The sequence below is a fragment of the Leuciscus leuciscus genome (genome assembly GCF_965113295.1).
Source record: "Leuciscus leuciscus genome assembly, chromosome: 23".
Lineage (NCBI taxonomy): Eukaryota > Metazoa > Chordata > Actinopteri > Cypriniformes > Leuciscidae > Leuciscus > Leuciscus leuciscus.
The window spans coordinates 2,560,496-2,576,659 of NC_138747.1; the positions used below are offsets into that span (position 1 = coordinate 2,560,496).

General features: G+C 37.6%; 1 protein-coding gene across 1 annotated transcript; it reads right to left on the reverse strand.

The window, feature by feature from the left end:
- Positions 1-975: 975 nt before the first annotated feature.
- On the reverse strand, positions 976-16,152 carry mfn1b (mitofusin 1b). Its single transcript, XM_082155820.1, has 19 exons — positions 16,053-16,152; positions 15,364-15,400; positions 15,151-15,287; positions 14,814-14,949; positions 14,567-14,729; positions 12,580-12,704; positions 12,381-12,489; positions 10,924-11,031; positions 10,681-10,834; positions 9,914-9,981; positions 7,690-7,811; positions 6,738-6,864; positions 6,328-6,432; positions 6,111-6,213; positions 5,120-5,346; positions 4,302-4,481; positions 2,949-3,145; positions 2,470-2,604; positions 976-1,610 (listed from the first exon to the last, which is right to left on the reverse strand). The coding sequence occupies exons 3-19, from the start codon at positions 15,263-15,265 to the stop codon at positions 1,541-1,543; spliced, it is 2,244 nt and encodes a 747-aa protein (XP_082011946.1). The 5' UTR covers positions 15,266-15,287; positions 15,364-15,400; positions 16,053-16,152; the 3' UTR covers positions 976-1,540.
- Between the last annotated feature and the right edge of the window lie 12 nt (positions 16,153-16,164).

Here is a 16,164-nt window from a genome sequence, read left to right on the forward strand (position 1 = left end):
CAAGCGAAAGTCGACAAAAATACTTTGTTTTGACTTGACACAAAGTTTATATATAAACGATACAATATTGCCATTACTCATCGTACATTACAGCAAACAACGTCTCCGTCACGAATAATGTCGAAAAAGCGTGTCATGTCCAGTGTCAACATCGTCGAAATTTATTCACAATAGGCCCAAGTATTATATCGTTGGGGATTATTATACTCGATCGAACTATAAAATTTGAACAAAGGTGTAGAAAGAATCTCTCGCGTGAAGTCACTATAACGCCCAGAGTCAGACACGATCCTCCCACCCCATACAAAATAAGAGACAAAAAAAGATATTTGCGAAACAAAACGACTTACCTGTTAGTTACAGAACGAGCCGAAGTTGCTGATGGACGGGTGTTATAATGAGCTTTGTTTTTTAAAGTATTTTTTAATCGAATTTTTTATATCCCTGGTGTTTTTCTAACATTTTACAACTGCAAATTATAACAGAATGGGCGAACACACACACACACACACACACACACACACACACACACACACACACACACACACACACACACACACACACACACAACTCACAGGTGCAAAATGGCTAACACGCTAATTGCCTAAAACAGATGTCAATCAAACATTCATCATTCATCAAGCATTTTCCGAAACCACATTTTTATTTATTTAAGGATTATAACGTTGTAATAATGTTTGTAATTATATTAAAATCAACGAAACAACACTTTAATAAATAAAATGTTGTTTAATAAATGGGTGGTTCTATTCAACACAGTGGGCGGATCTGACAGGCTTAGACCCGCCCATTTTGCTTAATAGACCCGCCCATTGATTATACAAATATTTGATCATTAATAAAACCTTACATCTCAATATGTAGATTTTTTTGGGGGGGGGGATTGATAGCGTTAAATCTAAACATCAAAACATCAGAGTTTGGTTTCCCACAGTAAAGGAATGCATAGAACAATTTAGTAATATTCTATTATATTTATTACATATGAGGAGCTTTTACATTGGATCACATTATTTTACATATATTTAGAAACAACAGGAAATTCATACAGAGAATTTTAATACCGACTTAGATTCATTGAAACTACTACCAAGGAACGTATAGAAAATAGGCTTTGTGATCAAAAGGCAAATCTACAAAATCGGATCTCCTTGTCTGATGGCATGAACTCTGTTTCGGAAGAAAAAGGCTCGGTGAAAAAGGCTTGGTATAAGTAAGTTTGTTCTAGGAAAAAAGTTTTATAGAACCTCTATTGTTTTTTCCCTCATGTTCTGCTTCACAGTTTACAAAATAGTGTTTTTTTTAGTTTCAAGTGAGACGATCTCTGTACAGAAAAACTTCAACCAAAATACCGCACTGAGCCAGCTTTAATCTTACAGTTTAACTAAAAGTAACATTTTTCCCCTCCACATTCCTTGCAACATCTGTTGAGCTGAGAATTCCCTAAACAGCAGGGCGTACAGTCTTCACGAGCTACGTCACTCTCTGAGCGGAGCTGAGCGTCCGTGTGAACTCAGATTCAGGGCTGAGGACGCAGATACTGGGAGCTGAAGTCCTCCAACTGCTTTTCCAGAGCTGTGGCTTTATGTCTGTCAAAAAGTAAACATGTCTATTATTACAAACAGCTCAAAATAACCAACATTACAGATGTGGAAAACTATTCTAAGATGAAACTTAAAGCACAACAGAATACAGAAGTCTCAAGATGCATTTTTAAAGAGGACCTATTTTGTTACATGTTCATCTTTCTTTAGTGTAATGTTGGTGTTTGAGCATGAAAAAGCTCTTAGTTCTTCTCCTGAAACGCCTCCATTGTATATTGAGTTTCTTCCAGGAACGAACACGTCACAATATTCCTCATTTAAATAATTAATATGCAGAATAAAGGGGCGGGGCCTGGTTGAGTTAGTTAGTAGTGTGTTAAACTGGCGGTTATGGTAAGGGGCGGGACATTTCCCCAAACACACTCGAAGTGCTCGACCAATCACAACACACTGCTCCAGGCGACCAATCAGAGCACAGTGTGCTTTTCAGAAGGAGGGGCTTCATAGAGACAGGAACTAAACAGAGCGTTACTGACAGACTGGGAAGAGAGGAGCCGCAACAATGGAGAATATGAGAAAAATTATGTGTTTTTGAACATTTAAGCATGAAAACTAATTTTATTAGAGCCCGAAAACAAAATCAAGACTGATAATAGGTCCTCTTCAACATCACATCTCACATAAAACAAATGGAATGCACAAATTATTCAGTTTTGACATCACTACCGAGGCCTGATTTTTTTAATTAAGTCTTGTAAACACGGTTTACTTGCATTGTCAAGTTACTGTATTACATGTAAACTGGGACAACGGGTTAATTCAATAAGCATATTTTAGGAGTTATCAGTGTATGTAAACATGCTCAGTGATATCTCAAATACTGTTTCAAGATCTGTGGGCTGACCTGAGCACTTTAGATCGGTTCTGTACAGTTTCCAGCTTCTGGATCTTGTCAGTGAGGCGTTGGATTTCATTCTCCAGGTCCTTCTGGGTGATGTCAACTTGCTGGCAGAGTCGGGCGAATGTGCTGGCTATTTCCCTGTATCAGACAAACAAGAACACTTTAACATACAGGAACTAAATTATTTTCTATTTGCATGCACAAAAAAGCACTTAAAGCACAAATTTTTTTTTAAAAAACTTGTACTGCAATGAAAATGTATTATTCTGCTATACTATTACCAGCAAATGATATGTCATCAATAGTAGTTCACTTATGCACATGAAGCCATATTAATCTCAAACAACTTGTTAACTGCATTGTCTACATGGACACCATAACCCAGACATTAATTTCACCCGAAGTGAAATCAAACAGCTTCCTCACGGACTAAACTCTAATTTGAAATGGACTCGGGTGTGAATATCCAGATGAACTCCTACTGTTGCACTTGGTGGCTGCAGTTTGAGCTGGTGAAACTGATGATCATTTGAAGTTTCTCGGTGGCGTATTCCACAAACTGTCTCTTCAGGGCTCTTTCCTTGGCTTTGGTTGTCCAGGTGAGTTTCTCAAACAGGTACAGCATGCCATAGAGACTCATGGAGAGAGCGATCAGACGCCAGCCAACTGTTCGCCACACCTAAACAAAAGGTATCGAGATGAACTTCAATGCATTCATTTCCACCCAGGAAAGTTAAGTTCACAGTTAAAGTTGTTCGGTTAATTTTGCGGGCAAAATCCAGTCATTTCAATAGGAATTCATACAATTGGGAATTTCACATGAGGCCAAATAAATTCCCTAACGCAGGTTTCGCAACATCTTGCGAATTCACAGATGCTTGATTTGAAAGATCTGCATACAATTGACCTATTTTGCTGAAGTTTCACTAATGTAACCACACTTTTACACTACAGCTACTGATAATGAGAAGTATCTCAATTTATGATTGAAACACATTACAATTCAGATATTGGGTGTCTTAAGGTGTGTCACATTTGCACTTTCATGGGTAAAATTCAGTCATTTCAATAGGAATTGGAGTGATTGGGAATTTCTCATGAGGATGAAATATTTCCCCATGCAGATTTCCGCATTAGTTCAGTTGGTCACAGATTCGTCACGTTGAACAAAAGAAAGCTGCTTGGTTCGAAAGTGACATCTGTGTGAGCTGTGCTTCATATATCGCTTTTTTTCCATGACGAAATTTCACTAATATGATCACATCTTTTGACTTTTGAAAGCTGGGCCTCGTTTCAGCTTATTCTGGCCAAGAAACTCTTCTGACAGTCACATAAACTGACCAACCAAATATGTGACCCTGGACTACAAAACCAGTCACATGGGTCAATTTTTTGAAATTGAGATCTGAACACTGAATAAATAAGCTTTCCATTGATGTGTGGTTTGTTAGGATAGGACAATATTTGGACGAGATACAACTATTGAAAATCTGGAATCTGAGGATGCAAAAAAATCGAAACATTGAGAAAATCTCCTTTAAAGTTGTGCATTTATGTTCTCGATTGTGCTGCATTCACTCACACAAATACATGTTTTATATATTTACGGTAGGAAATTTACACAATATCTTCATGGAACATGATCTTTACTTAATATCCTAATGATTTCTGCCATAAAAGAAAAATTTATAATTTTGACCCATACAATGTATTGTTGGCTATTGCCACAAATATACCCGTGCGACTCGAGACTGGTGACATGATCCAGGGTCACATATATAAAATATAGGGAATTCTGTAAAGCATTAATAAGGAAGCACTGGGATAATTCTCACCACTCCTCCAACGATGACCACACTCATAGATGTGCGCGAGGTGAGAGAGGCCAGGTTGTTCACCATTGACATCATGAGTTCTTCCTGCGCCACTGAAGCCTGAATCTGACCTTGACCTCCAGGAGCTCTGGGGATCTGAGACTGAACCACTGGTGCTGAAGGGGTGAGCGGTGCCGTCAGCTTAAAAAAACAATATAATAGACCATTCAAAATTTAAATAGTCTGTTTCGCTTGCATTTTAGACTAAAAACAAATCAAAAAGCATCTCATTGTCCACCAGTGGTAACACAGATTTCACTTTAGCTGATGCATGTACAGTCAAACCAAAATTTATTTAAACATTTCTCACATTATCACAGTTTATTCGCTACAGTTTAGAAAATGGTAATAAAATATGACAAGAACTTGATTTCTCTGGTTTTGTCCATCCTTCTGTTAGACTGTCTCATAAATGAATTTTGTTGAATATCTGTCAGCTGTTAAATTTAACTACACAATTAGATAATACCAATTTAGCTCAACCAACTACAAAGCAATGCTTAATTTTGATCAGTCTGTGGTGTAAAAAGGTCGCATTAGCAATTAAAGAAAAAAAACTTCAGCAAAACATGATCAGCTCAAAGTGTCTGAATAATTTTTGGCCCCAAATGTTTATAAATTTTACTGGTAGCCACTGTATGAAGAATATTTTGGTATAATATGTCACAGTTTACTTTATTTTGCTCTCCTCACTTGCATAAAATAACTATAGTGTCCTGCAACCACTAGTAAAAAAAATATAAAAAATGATATCTGAATATTGTTTGGTTTGACTGTACCTGCAATTTCTGATCCACCAGCATCAAGGCTCGTCTGCCGTTGACAGGACCGAGGAAACGGTGGACCAGGGCGGTCCAGCCCAAAGAGAACTGGAACTCAATGTTTTCCTGGAAGTCTGAGCAGAGAGTGGCGCAGTTCAGGTCGTAGCTGAGCTCAAACTTCCTGCAGGGAATGAGCATGTGGAGCTGGTTCTGCACAGCGGAGGGCAGCAGAGGCTTCAGACACTCTGGAAAGAGAATAGGCAGGTAGATTACAAAACTCTCTCATTTATCATACTCTTGCTCATACAGTGAGCATCTTCAGGGAACCGCTACATACATGAGGGATAACGCAGGGCTCGACAGTGTGTGAGCATTTCATTTGCGACAAAATAGATGTAAACGAACTGTAAAATGTATTAAGAAGCATGTGTGCAAATAAAAAAAAAGGCTATAATTTAATTAAATAAATATGAGCGGTGCACACTTCAAAGTAAAGTGGGATTTATATTATATGCTGAGAGCATATTTTATCTCTCTCATTCTTTTGAATGAGCAGCTAGGAATAGTAATGCATATACATTTCAAAATAAGAGTCCTAGTGTATTTTGGCATATTCATAATTAAAAGTCCTGCATTATGCATGCTTTTTTTTCCTGGTTATTACTGGTATTTTGGTTACTGTATCTGGCATTTCATTCAAAGTAAGCTCTTGTAGCTTGTCTCGACTGCCCAGTCACAGGAAGAAAAGACTAAGAATATTATTTAACATTATTCAACATATAGATTTTACTCACTACTGTTTAGCATCGTTACAGTAGATTGGCTCCACTGAGCAACCATAATGAAGTATTCCAGAGAGCCAGATAACACACTAATGTTTGTAAAGAACTAAATAAGCAACACTTCACCGGTTATCAGGCATTATCTATTAATAGGACTGTCACCTACTGCCTTTTAAATATCAAACACAGGTCACTGTGTCTGTCCGGGACCTGGTGTTCTCACATACCGATCATGTCTTTCTGAGAGGACTGTACAGAGTGGTTTACAGCATCAGAACAGCGGAAGGCCAGATTCTTGCCCATGCCCTGCTCGATATGGCTGAGAAGATCCTGAAAATACGGGTGAAAATCACAGGTCAACTCTGCTCATCCATTTACAAAACATGAAACCGTTGATAAATGTCTATTCTGATTTTGACTTTTAAGGGGCGAGGGCAAACTCACAGATTTGTAGATTTTAAGCACATTTTGTGACGGGTGAAAATCCGAATGAAACTCGTCTATGAGCACAGAGAGACGGCAGATCTCCTCTGCCATGGCATTCGACACCTGAGACACACAAACACAGGAAGACGTTCACACAACATTAAATCTGCTGTGGATTCTCAGTTGAAAGACTGGTCAGATTACACATAAACAGCAGTGGGTCACATGACAGCAAGACTTACTAACAAGGATTTAAGATTGTTGTTAGGTTTAGGGTTAGGTTAAGCCAACCCTAACGACAAAATTGGAATTAATCAAATGAAAATCTGATGTTTAAAATCATGACAAGCAGAATATTCTGCTTAGGAATTAAATGCATGTTGTAAAAAGTAGTCAAGGTGAACAGTTAGTGGATTCCTCTGGTTTACCTTGTTTTCAACCTCCTTTGTGATGGCCTCGATTTTTTTCTTGATGTCCTGGATGAGCAGGTTTAGTTGATTGCGGACAAAATCCAGTCGGTCAATTAGATACTCTCTGTCCTCCAGAGAGACGACCCTGCGATCAGACACAACACGTGTGACTACATGAGCGATGACATTGAAGCTTTGAGATTAGACATGTAAGGGATAACCCACGGCTAGCTGTGCATTCAACGATTTTAAAAGAAAATCAAAGAAATCATTTGGCAAAGAAACGGCCGATGCAATGCGAAGGGTGTTTGCCTCCACGAAGTGCATTAAAATCGTTATCCCGCTAAATTTAATTTTATATATTAAAAAGACTTGGAACTACCTGTGCATTAAACTGTTTATTCCAGCCAATCAGAATTGAGTATTCAGACGGACCATGGTATAATGGTATTTATACCATGGTGATTGCTAATTAGGTTAAATTCATTTTTTTGTTTTAGTTTTAATTTATTTCCAGTTAATAATCTTAGTGCCTTAACCTAAACTTATTTCAGTTTATTGCCAAGGCAAAATTTCTGAATTTCATTTAGTTTAAGTTTTTCAACTAATATTTATCTTTTTTTTTAATTTTAGCTTTATTTCAAACAAAAATGTTTTAGTTTTATTTAACGATGATAACCCTGGTTTAAAGTTTTTTTTTTGTTATAAGAACAAAAAGTTATTAAGCCTGTTAGGAGGACAACGCTTATGTTTTGTAACTTAATTCAATACCGTGATAAAAGCTTCATCAGTTATCGTGATATGAACATTTTATACCGACACTTGAGATGCTTTATAATTTTTTTTTTACTAATTTCAGAGACGAATCGCTCCAAAATAATCTGCTCTCTTGCTGTAGATTACCGGACCTTCTGGTACATTATTCCTGTGACAAAATAAAGACAAAAGAAGACAGAAGAACAGGACGCACCTCTTGTCCGCGGCGGCGATGTTGATTTGATCCATGATGTCTTTGACCGTTTCAGTGATCTGCTTTGCTCTGATTGTGTGGTGCTCAAACTTTGTTTTCACTGCTGAATGCGAGATACACTCCTGCGAGGTCATGCACACACACACACACACGCTACTGTGACAGGAGCCGACTTTATGACTTTAAAGGGTTAAAGGTTCAAACCTGCTGCAGCCGTAAACTAAATCGTCAGAAATTAAAATCAAAAACTGCAGCAAATCTAAACCCTATACGTCAACGACTCTCCAATTCATCTCACAGCAGCATGAACATAAAAGTAAACCATCAATAAACAAAACAATGCAATGAACGCAAAAGACTTGAAAACAACCGTGGTCCCAAAGGAATTACAGTAAGGTCAAAAAGTCTCAGAGCACCACATTTTTTTATTTACCATTTGACTAGTCCCCTTAAAGGGGTGGTATAATGCCCTTTTCACAAGATGTAAAAGAAGTCTCTGATGTCCCCAGAGTGTGTGTGTGAAGTTTTAGCTCAAAATACCCCACAGATATTTGTATATAGCATGTTAAAATTGTCTATTTTTGAGGGTGAGCAAAAAACGCACTGTTTTGTGTCTGTTCCTTTAAATGCAAATGAGCTGCTGCTCCCGGCACAGGGGGCGGGGCTTCAAGAGCTTGCACTCACACAGACAAGCACTGAACATTCTTGTTCAAACGTTGTATTATCTTGATTCAGATAATAATGTAATTAAATAAAGTAAAGTCCTAGATTTCAATGTGGCGTCAGATTCTTTTTTTGATCACTGTATTTGTGGGATTCTTCTAAAAAAATTATATCAACAAAAGTATATTTGTTTCAACACAAAAAAACTGAAATATACTGTAAAATAACTCCATCCACACCGAACGAACAGAAAGAAGAGGGTGAAACAGAAATTCAAACTGAACTAAAGAAACAAAATGTCCTCGCCTTAGTAAATCTAGACTTCAGCAATGACGACACAGATTGAAGATTACATGTGCACAGAGACGCTCACAGTGGAGAGACAGACTAAACTCCAGGATAAACACTGACTGCACGCAATCATATCTAAAGAAGAAGTGAGCTTCTCTAGTAGTCGTCTTAATATGTAATATCAATATGAAGAATTAATATGTAAATGTAGATTGTGACTACTAAGAAGATCATTCCAAAATGTATGTAAAAAATAAGAAATTATATATTTTTTATAAAGAAAATAAAGCACATTTTAGGACTGTTAAGATGTTTTACATCTCAATGCTCCTGATAATAGGCTTCATTTCCATTATGAACAATATAACTTTAATTTTAAAGTGTGTTTGTGATATTCATTATCCTGTAATCTCTGTGTGAAGAGCTGGACTCTCTTAAATAACTAGTGCTGGTTAACAAATCTCTAGTGATGCAATGGTTCTAGCTAAAGTAAGGCATATAGGGATTGCACATTTTAGCACTTACATATTTTCTATCGCACACACACACACTGAAGTCTTCAAACAGATATCAGCCGACCTGGACTGAGATTATCTGTAAACTGTTTCACCCACTGCTTACTGTAAACATGAGTTAATCATCCAAATCTGTTCACATGTTCTAATGCAACAAACGCTAAAGCAACTAAATAATCAGTAGAGATAGAATTTCCATCGTAGATTGCATTGCTAAGGCAGCTATCAAATACAAATTTAATTTCAACTACGTCTACGAGACATGAAAAAAAAAACAGAAAAAAAAAACACAGCCAATCAGAAGAGTGTGTGGGCGGAGTCTCTCTGCGAACGCAGTGCACTCGCAACCAAATCAATCAAGAATCACAGCCAATCAGAAGAGCGTGTGGGCGGAGTCTTTCTGCAAACACACTGCTCTCACAACAGAATGGATAAATACATAAACAGGTAACACAAAATGATATTCAAACGCACATTAAATTATTTTAACATTAAATAATGCGCATAATCAGTACCTGAGATTATCGTTATCATTCTTTGTATTAGGGCTTGCGCGTTTTTATTTATAATGCTGTGTGTCGAAACTATAATCTCCTGTTGCTCGTCGTGAATCGCTGGTTAGAACAAAAACTCAATATCGCAGCATTGCGTCACATCTGGCTATAACAGGTGTTAGTCTTGTTTTTGTGTTATCATGTAACCTAAAACAGCCAGAGTTCTTCTATCTAGCAAACGCAATATCTGCTCCTACTTGCCTCGAACAATCTCTCAAACTTCTGGAACTCCTTCAGTCGTTCCTGAAACCCCTCAGCGAGAGCACCACCTGTGAACACACACACAAGCATCTTTATCAAGCTCTAAACACACTTCCAGGTTTAACAGAGTAACTCATAGGGAACACACTTGGACCTTGTAGCACATTGAGGGACACCAGTTGTGCAACCTATCAATAACATCAGGGGAACCCATAGTAGGAATGGATACTAGGACCAACAATTCAACCACGTGTCACAGTCAGTCTGAATGGCCAGTTTGCAAATGTGGCTTTTGTGATCTTCAGTGATTAGTAAATCACAAATATTTCAGCCAGTCATGTACTTTTTTTTTAAATGCTTGCAGTGCGAGTATAAAAACCAGCAATGCAAGTTTGAGAGGTGGCGCCCCGACAAATCTCGCGAGAATCACGACTTGCTTTACGGCTGTAAAAAGTCGACGAAGAAGACGAAGAGAGCGCGGTCAGAAGAGTCAAGGAAAAGAAAACGACGGCTCTGCCTGAGTGATATTTATGACAGTAACGTTAAATACAAGTACTCCACAGCAACTCTAGGGGGCGCTGTTTGAGAAAAACGGAAACTCCATAGTGTGCCTTTAATAATACAATACAATACAATACAATATAAAAAAATGCCCTGACAGATCATTTTTTTAAATACCCAAATCTATGATTCCCATCCACTAGATTTCATGCGGGCAGTGAGTATCTGTCTCTGCCACATGAACCCTCTCAAGATCCCACTCTTACCAGTCTCTGGCATACCCTGCGCCCGCTGCATCCGCGAGTTCAGCACCTCCTTCGCCGACACGAAGAAAATACGGTTAGGCGCCTGTGCTCGATCCACGACCTTCAGCTCTTCCACCAGGAAGTTCACACACCTGTCCGTGTGCTGCTTACGCACCTGAGACCGTTAACACAACCCCACATCAGTGACATATCAGAGACAGAGATACATTTCATTTTGCTTCGGGAACATCCACATAAACTCACGTCCTCCATGTACTCCGGTTCGGAAGCAGAAGCATCCCAGCGATTGTTCAGGATGAAGATGTTGGGCTTTGAGAGGCGTTCGTTGACTTTGTGGAAGAAATGCTTCTCCTTTAAAAAGAAATAACAAAGAGGTTGATGAGGTTGAGTTCACTAGGGGTCGTGTGATGGAAACACTGTAAAGGACAAACACACACACACACACACACACACACACACACACACACACACACACACACCCACTGGCAGCGTAAAGACAACACATGTGTTCACTCTTATCAAATCAGCTGTTGAGCAGCAATAAAATACTGCATTAAATCAGTCGAGAACATGAAGAATGTGCACTTGAACACAGAACTACAGGAACAACTGAAAAAAATGAGAAAAAATATATATCCAAAATAAGGGAATCTCAGAAGGGAATAGTTAAATATTATGTGCTCTATATATATATATATATATATATATATATATATATATATATAAATATATATAACGCCTCTCATATATACTGTGTATATATATATATATATATATATATATATAGATAGATAGAGAGAGAGAGAGAGAGAGAGAGAGAGAGAGATGTAACAGACTAAATTATGAAAGAAGAAATAAATAAGGCGTTAATACATTTTGTTAATGTAAAATGAAAAGGGATGTAAAATACAAAATGAAATGTTATTTTATTAATTTCATTCATGTGTATTTCATTTCGTGTTTCACATTCTTTGATGTGTAATTTACTTATCTATGCTTACATTTCATTATCCTTTTGATCTAAGCATCTAATCATTTCATTACAGTATGCCACCATAAATGTTTCAGGTAATACACGGTTACATTGTTTTCATTTTAATCTTAGTTAAAGTTTTAGTAATGTAGTTGCATGTTTTTTTAAATAGGTCTATATAGATTTGATTAATTTTTATTTCAGTTTTAACTATGTAGTACCTCAAAATAAATAAAAGGAAACTGAGAAATGCTGCCTTGGTTTAAATAAATAACATTAAATAACTTAAGTTGTTTTTTTATAGTTAATTTCAGTTCATGTTTATTTGATTTGAAGTATCTCAAATGTTTTAATGGTTTTAGTTTTATAAAAACCCTGGTCCAAATAATATAAATTTAGTTTTCTTCATGTTTTTCCATGAGTAATGCCGCCTGAACGTTAGGGGATGTCATTTATAATGGAGTGTTTATCTGCCCTTTATGAAAATCCCCCGAGAGAGGCCCTGAAATCAACTGAAGCATCCTGGGATAGCAGGCATGCCTCCGTCTGTGCGTGATCTAAAGGCAGCACTGCATTCCTCTGAACCGAACGCAACCAAACACTGAGCAACGCCTCCTCCTCCTCCTCTGCATACTTTCCCATATTAGCACACACTTCACACCATGTGACACCACATGCCAGTCAGATTAATGTTTGACAGTTTAATAATCCAGCGTTTTTAACTCACCGTGTTCATGAGTGTAGATTCAGAGTTGGCCACCAACACAAACACATCAGCATCCAGACAGAACTTGTCGATCCAGCTGTCCAGCTGTGTGGTGACATCAGTTCCAGGGCTGTAAGAACAGTTAAACATACACACTTTACTCTTCATACGACACTACAACGGGACATATCAACAGCATTTTGGGCTCATGGAAGCGTACCTGTCCACCAGAACCAGGTCGTCTCGGAGCAGGGCACACTTCGTCTTGGGCCAGAACACTTTCACGAGACAGCCAGCATCCAAACTTTCATCCATGTGTAGGGCGTGAGCCAACTGATTTACTGTCTGCAGAGGAGGAGTGTATTTGACCTTCATCATATGCACTTTAAGAGGCCGTTTTATGACTATAAACACTATTATATATGTGCAAATCTGTTTTTTTTTTGTTTTTTTTTAACGTAGTGTAAAGTTTAGTGTGAAGACACATGATTCGCGGTCACTTTGCTGAGAGAGCTGTGATTCTCACATACACGCAGAGAGAGAGAGAGAGAGAGAGAGAGTGAGAGAGAGTGAGAGAGTGTGAGGGAGTGTGTCTTACATGCTACGCAGAATCGATGCGTTAGATGTAAACGATATTCTTTATTGGATTTCCTGTCAAAATAACAGTTTATTTGGAATTATTCAGCTTTTAAGAACAAGCAGAAGATATCCCGGTTTCTCAGGTAGTGGGCGGGACTTATACGCAAACGGCAATCTCATTGGCTGACGCTCATCCCAGTTTTGATTTCAGCAAATCAGTTTGAGCGAACGCTGACAGCATGATTAATATTCATAAACCCAGCAGCTCATCAATCCTTAGTGTGTTGTATATTGTTATTAGTAGTAGATTTAGTAGTAGTAGTATTATCTTTTAATAATAATGACCAACAATATCTTAAGCACCACCACCAGTCCTAAGTTCAGTTAAAATGACAAATATATATGAGTGTATGTGTACGTTCATGGAATCATATATGATTTTACCAAATCAGCTTATCTTTGAAAAAAAGATAATATATAATATAATATAATAAAAAGTAAATATCTGAACGTACACATATACACTCATATATATATATATACACACACACACACACACACACACACACACATTTACATTTATTCATTTAGCAGACACTTTTATCCAAAGTGACTTACAAATTAGAACAATTGAAGCAGTTAAACTAACAATAGGACAACAATATGCAAGTGCTATGACCCTTCCCAGTTTAATCTAACGCAGTACATGTACTTTTTTTTATTCTTCTTTCTGATCTGAATGGTGTGTGTGAAACACTTGAGTTTTGCCACAGACTCGTCCCAGCGTCTAGAACACAACTGATGCTTTTTCAAGCGTCTCCATACTTGAAAAACCGCGGAAAACTACTTATAAGCAGGAAATGACTAAATATTTAAGTTCATATTTACAGCGGGTCTATTCGCACAGGATTAGTATCACCTGAAGGAATTTTTCCGGACCTCTTTACTGAAGGTAAAAGTCGCCGTAATCTTTACTGACATTGTCCATAATGATCACTGAGATGCACATTCGGACGAGACTAAAATCACAGAGAAGCTCTGGTGATTATTACTTTACACCAGCTCTCCGTGTTACACTAGTCCAGTCTGAATAGGGCTGATGGCACATATATATATAGAGTTCAGATGCAAAAGCCTCTAAGTGCCATCTGAAATTTTCTTCTAGAATGATCATTTTTATCAAGCTCGTATATTTAAATTCAGTAATTTCACTTAAATGACAATTAATAGGTCATTTTCATCGCCATTTAAGTGAAATTGCTGAACTTAAATATACAAGCTTGATAAAAATGATCATTCTAGAAGAAAAATTCAGATGGCACTTAGAGGCTTTTGCATCTGAACTCTTCATATATATATATATACGCATATACAGTAATCAACATTTGAAGTGGATCAAACCCTTTCATCAAAGTTATACATGAATTTTGAACAATACCCATTCTTGTCTTAGGACAACTTTGATGAACTTTTCTGATCCACTTCAAATGTTGACTACTGTATATTAAATAGTATATCAGTCTGGCGAGTAAACTAAAAAATATACTAGCCAATGGCGATTCTATTTTGCCTATATCTATATCTATTATGTGTTTATTGAATAGGAGAAAACCTGCACTTGTCTTTACCTTGATGCTCTTCTCCTCCTCGGACCCCTCGGTCTTCAGAAAGGCCTTGTCCTCGTCCGTTCCCTCCACGCTGAGGAAGCAGTTGGTGGTGTGACCGATGCCGCTGGGAAGCACGCGGTCATGCAGCATGGCGTTCACGACCGTGCTCTTACCATTGCTCGTTCTGATGAAACAACGAACAGAGGATGTTTGTAACATTTACTGAAGCGAAACACATGTGGAACTTCTGCTCAAACACGAAACTCACCTGCCGAAAAAGGCCACCTTCATATGATTGCGAGATAACACCCCTTTAATGTCGGACAGTTTGCTTGTGTACGTCTCTATCTCATTCAACTGGCTCCTGTTTGCAATATTCTCCAGCGACTCATTATTAGAGGTTTCTGTTGACGAATACAAGAGAATAAACAAAACACATGCAAATACTACAATAGTTATTAACCCTTCGCAACAAACAAACCAATCCTACTTCGGCAACTGTTGCTGTCTGCTGTATTAGACCAACATTTGCACATTTCTACTGATCTAATCAAGTCAGTGGAGAATCTGTGTGATTGGATATTGCCAGTCAAATCAAAGATTACCTTTCACGAACTCTGAGCCCTCCTGAACGTAATCTAAGAGCTGCTCGAAAACCTCGCCGATCTTCTTTTTGGCCAGCACAAAACGCTTCAGCGGAGAACGATCTGACTGCTCCATTTCCACACCTGTACTGGGAATACTTCAGAAACATCAGCAAATTCAGGAGAAGCTACTCTGGATTATCGCTTTATCATTTATAAATGATTTTTACTCACTCTTATCTTCAAGACTTTCACATCAGAGCTGTCGAAACTGGGAAGGTTATTTTGAGGTTAATTAATATGGAAACTCTTCTCTTCTCATCACCTAAAATGTAATATAGCATTACCATGTTTTGTGCTATGATAATACCATGGTTTTCATTTGAGTTACCTGGAGTATCATGTAAAAAAACATCATGGTAACGTTCACAATTACGTTATGGCAGGAATACAAAAGTGAAAGTAACTCGTGATGTAATATTAGACACAGACAAAATTATTAACAGCCTGTTGGCTTATAAAGTAAAATGCAAATATATGATTAAGTGTTTATATTCAAATAATGACCATAATAAAACGCAAGAGTAATGTATTTTAAAAGATAGTCATAAAAGTTACATTTTAAAAACTCTATGCTGTTACCTTGAATATTTACTAATCTGAATCCTGTAAGACGATTAATTTGCTCTCTGGTTGTATAAATACTAAATAGTCTATTTAATCGCCTGTCAGTAACTTAACGTTAGTTGAATTGTCAAATGTTTGTAGAGGTGACATGAGCTTTTAGCGTTAGCGCACGAGACACATGATTTGCTAATCAGGAAATAATACCTGATTAAAATACTTTACTTTCCTTCTTTATGTATCGATATCTTCGCATAATCAGTATACATGTTATAAAACACATGAATCACACATCTCACCCAATCTCAGGGATGTTAAATCCGCTCCTGTCATGACAAACACACCGCCTGACAGACCGACACTGAACCTCTAAGACTTCAAAATAAAAGTCCCAGAAGAGACTCCTACTTT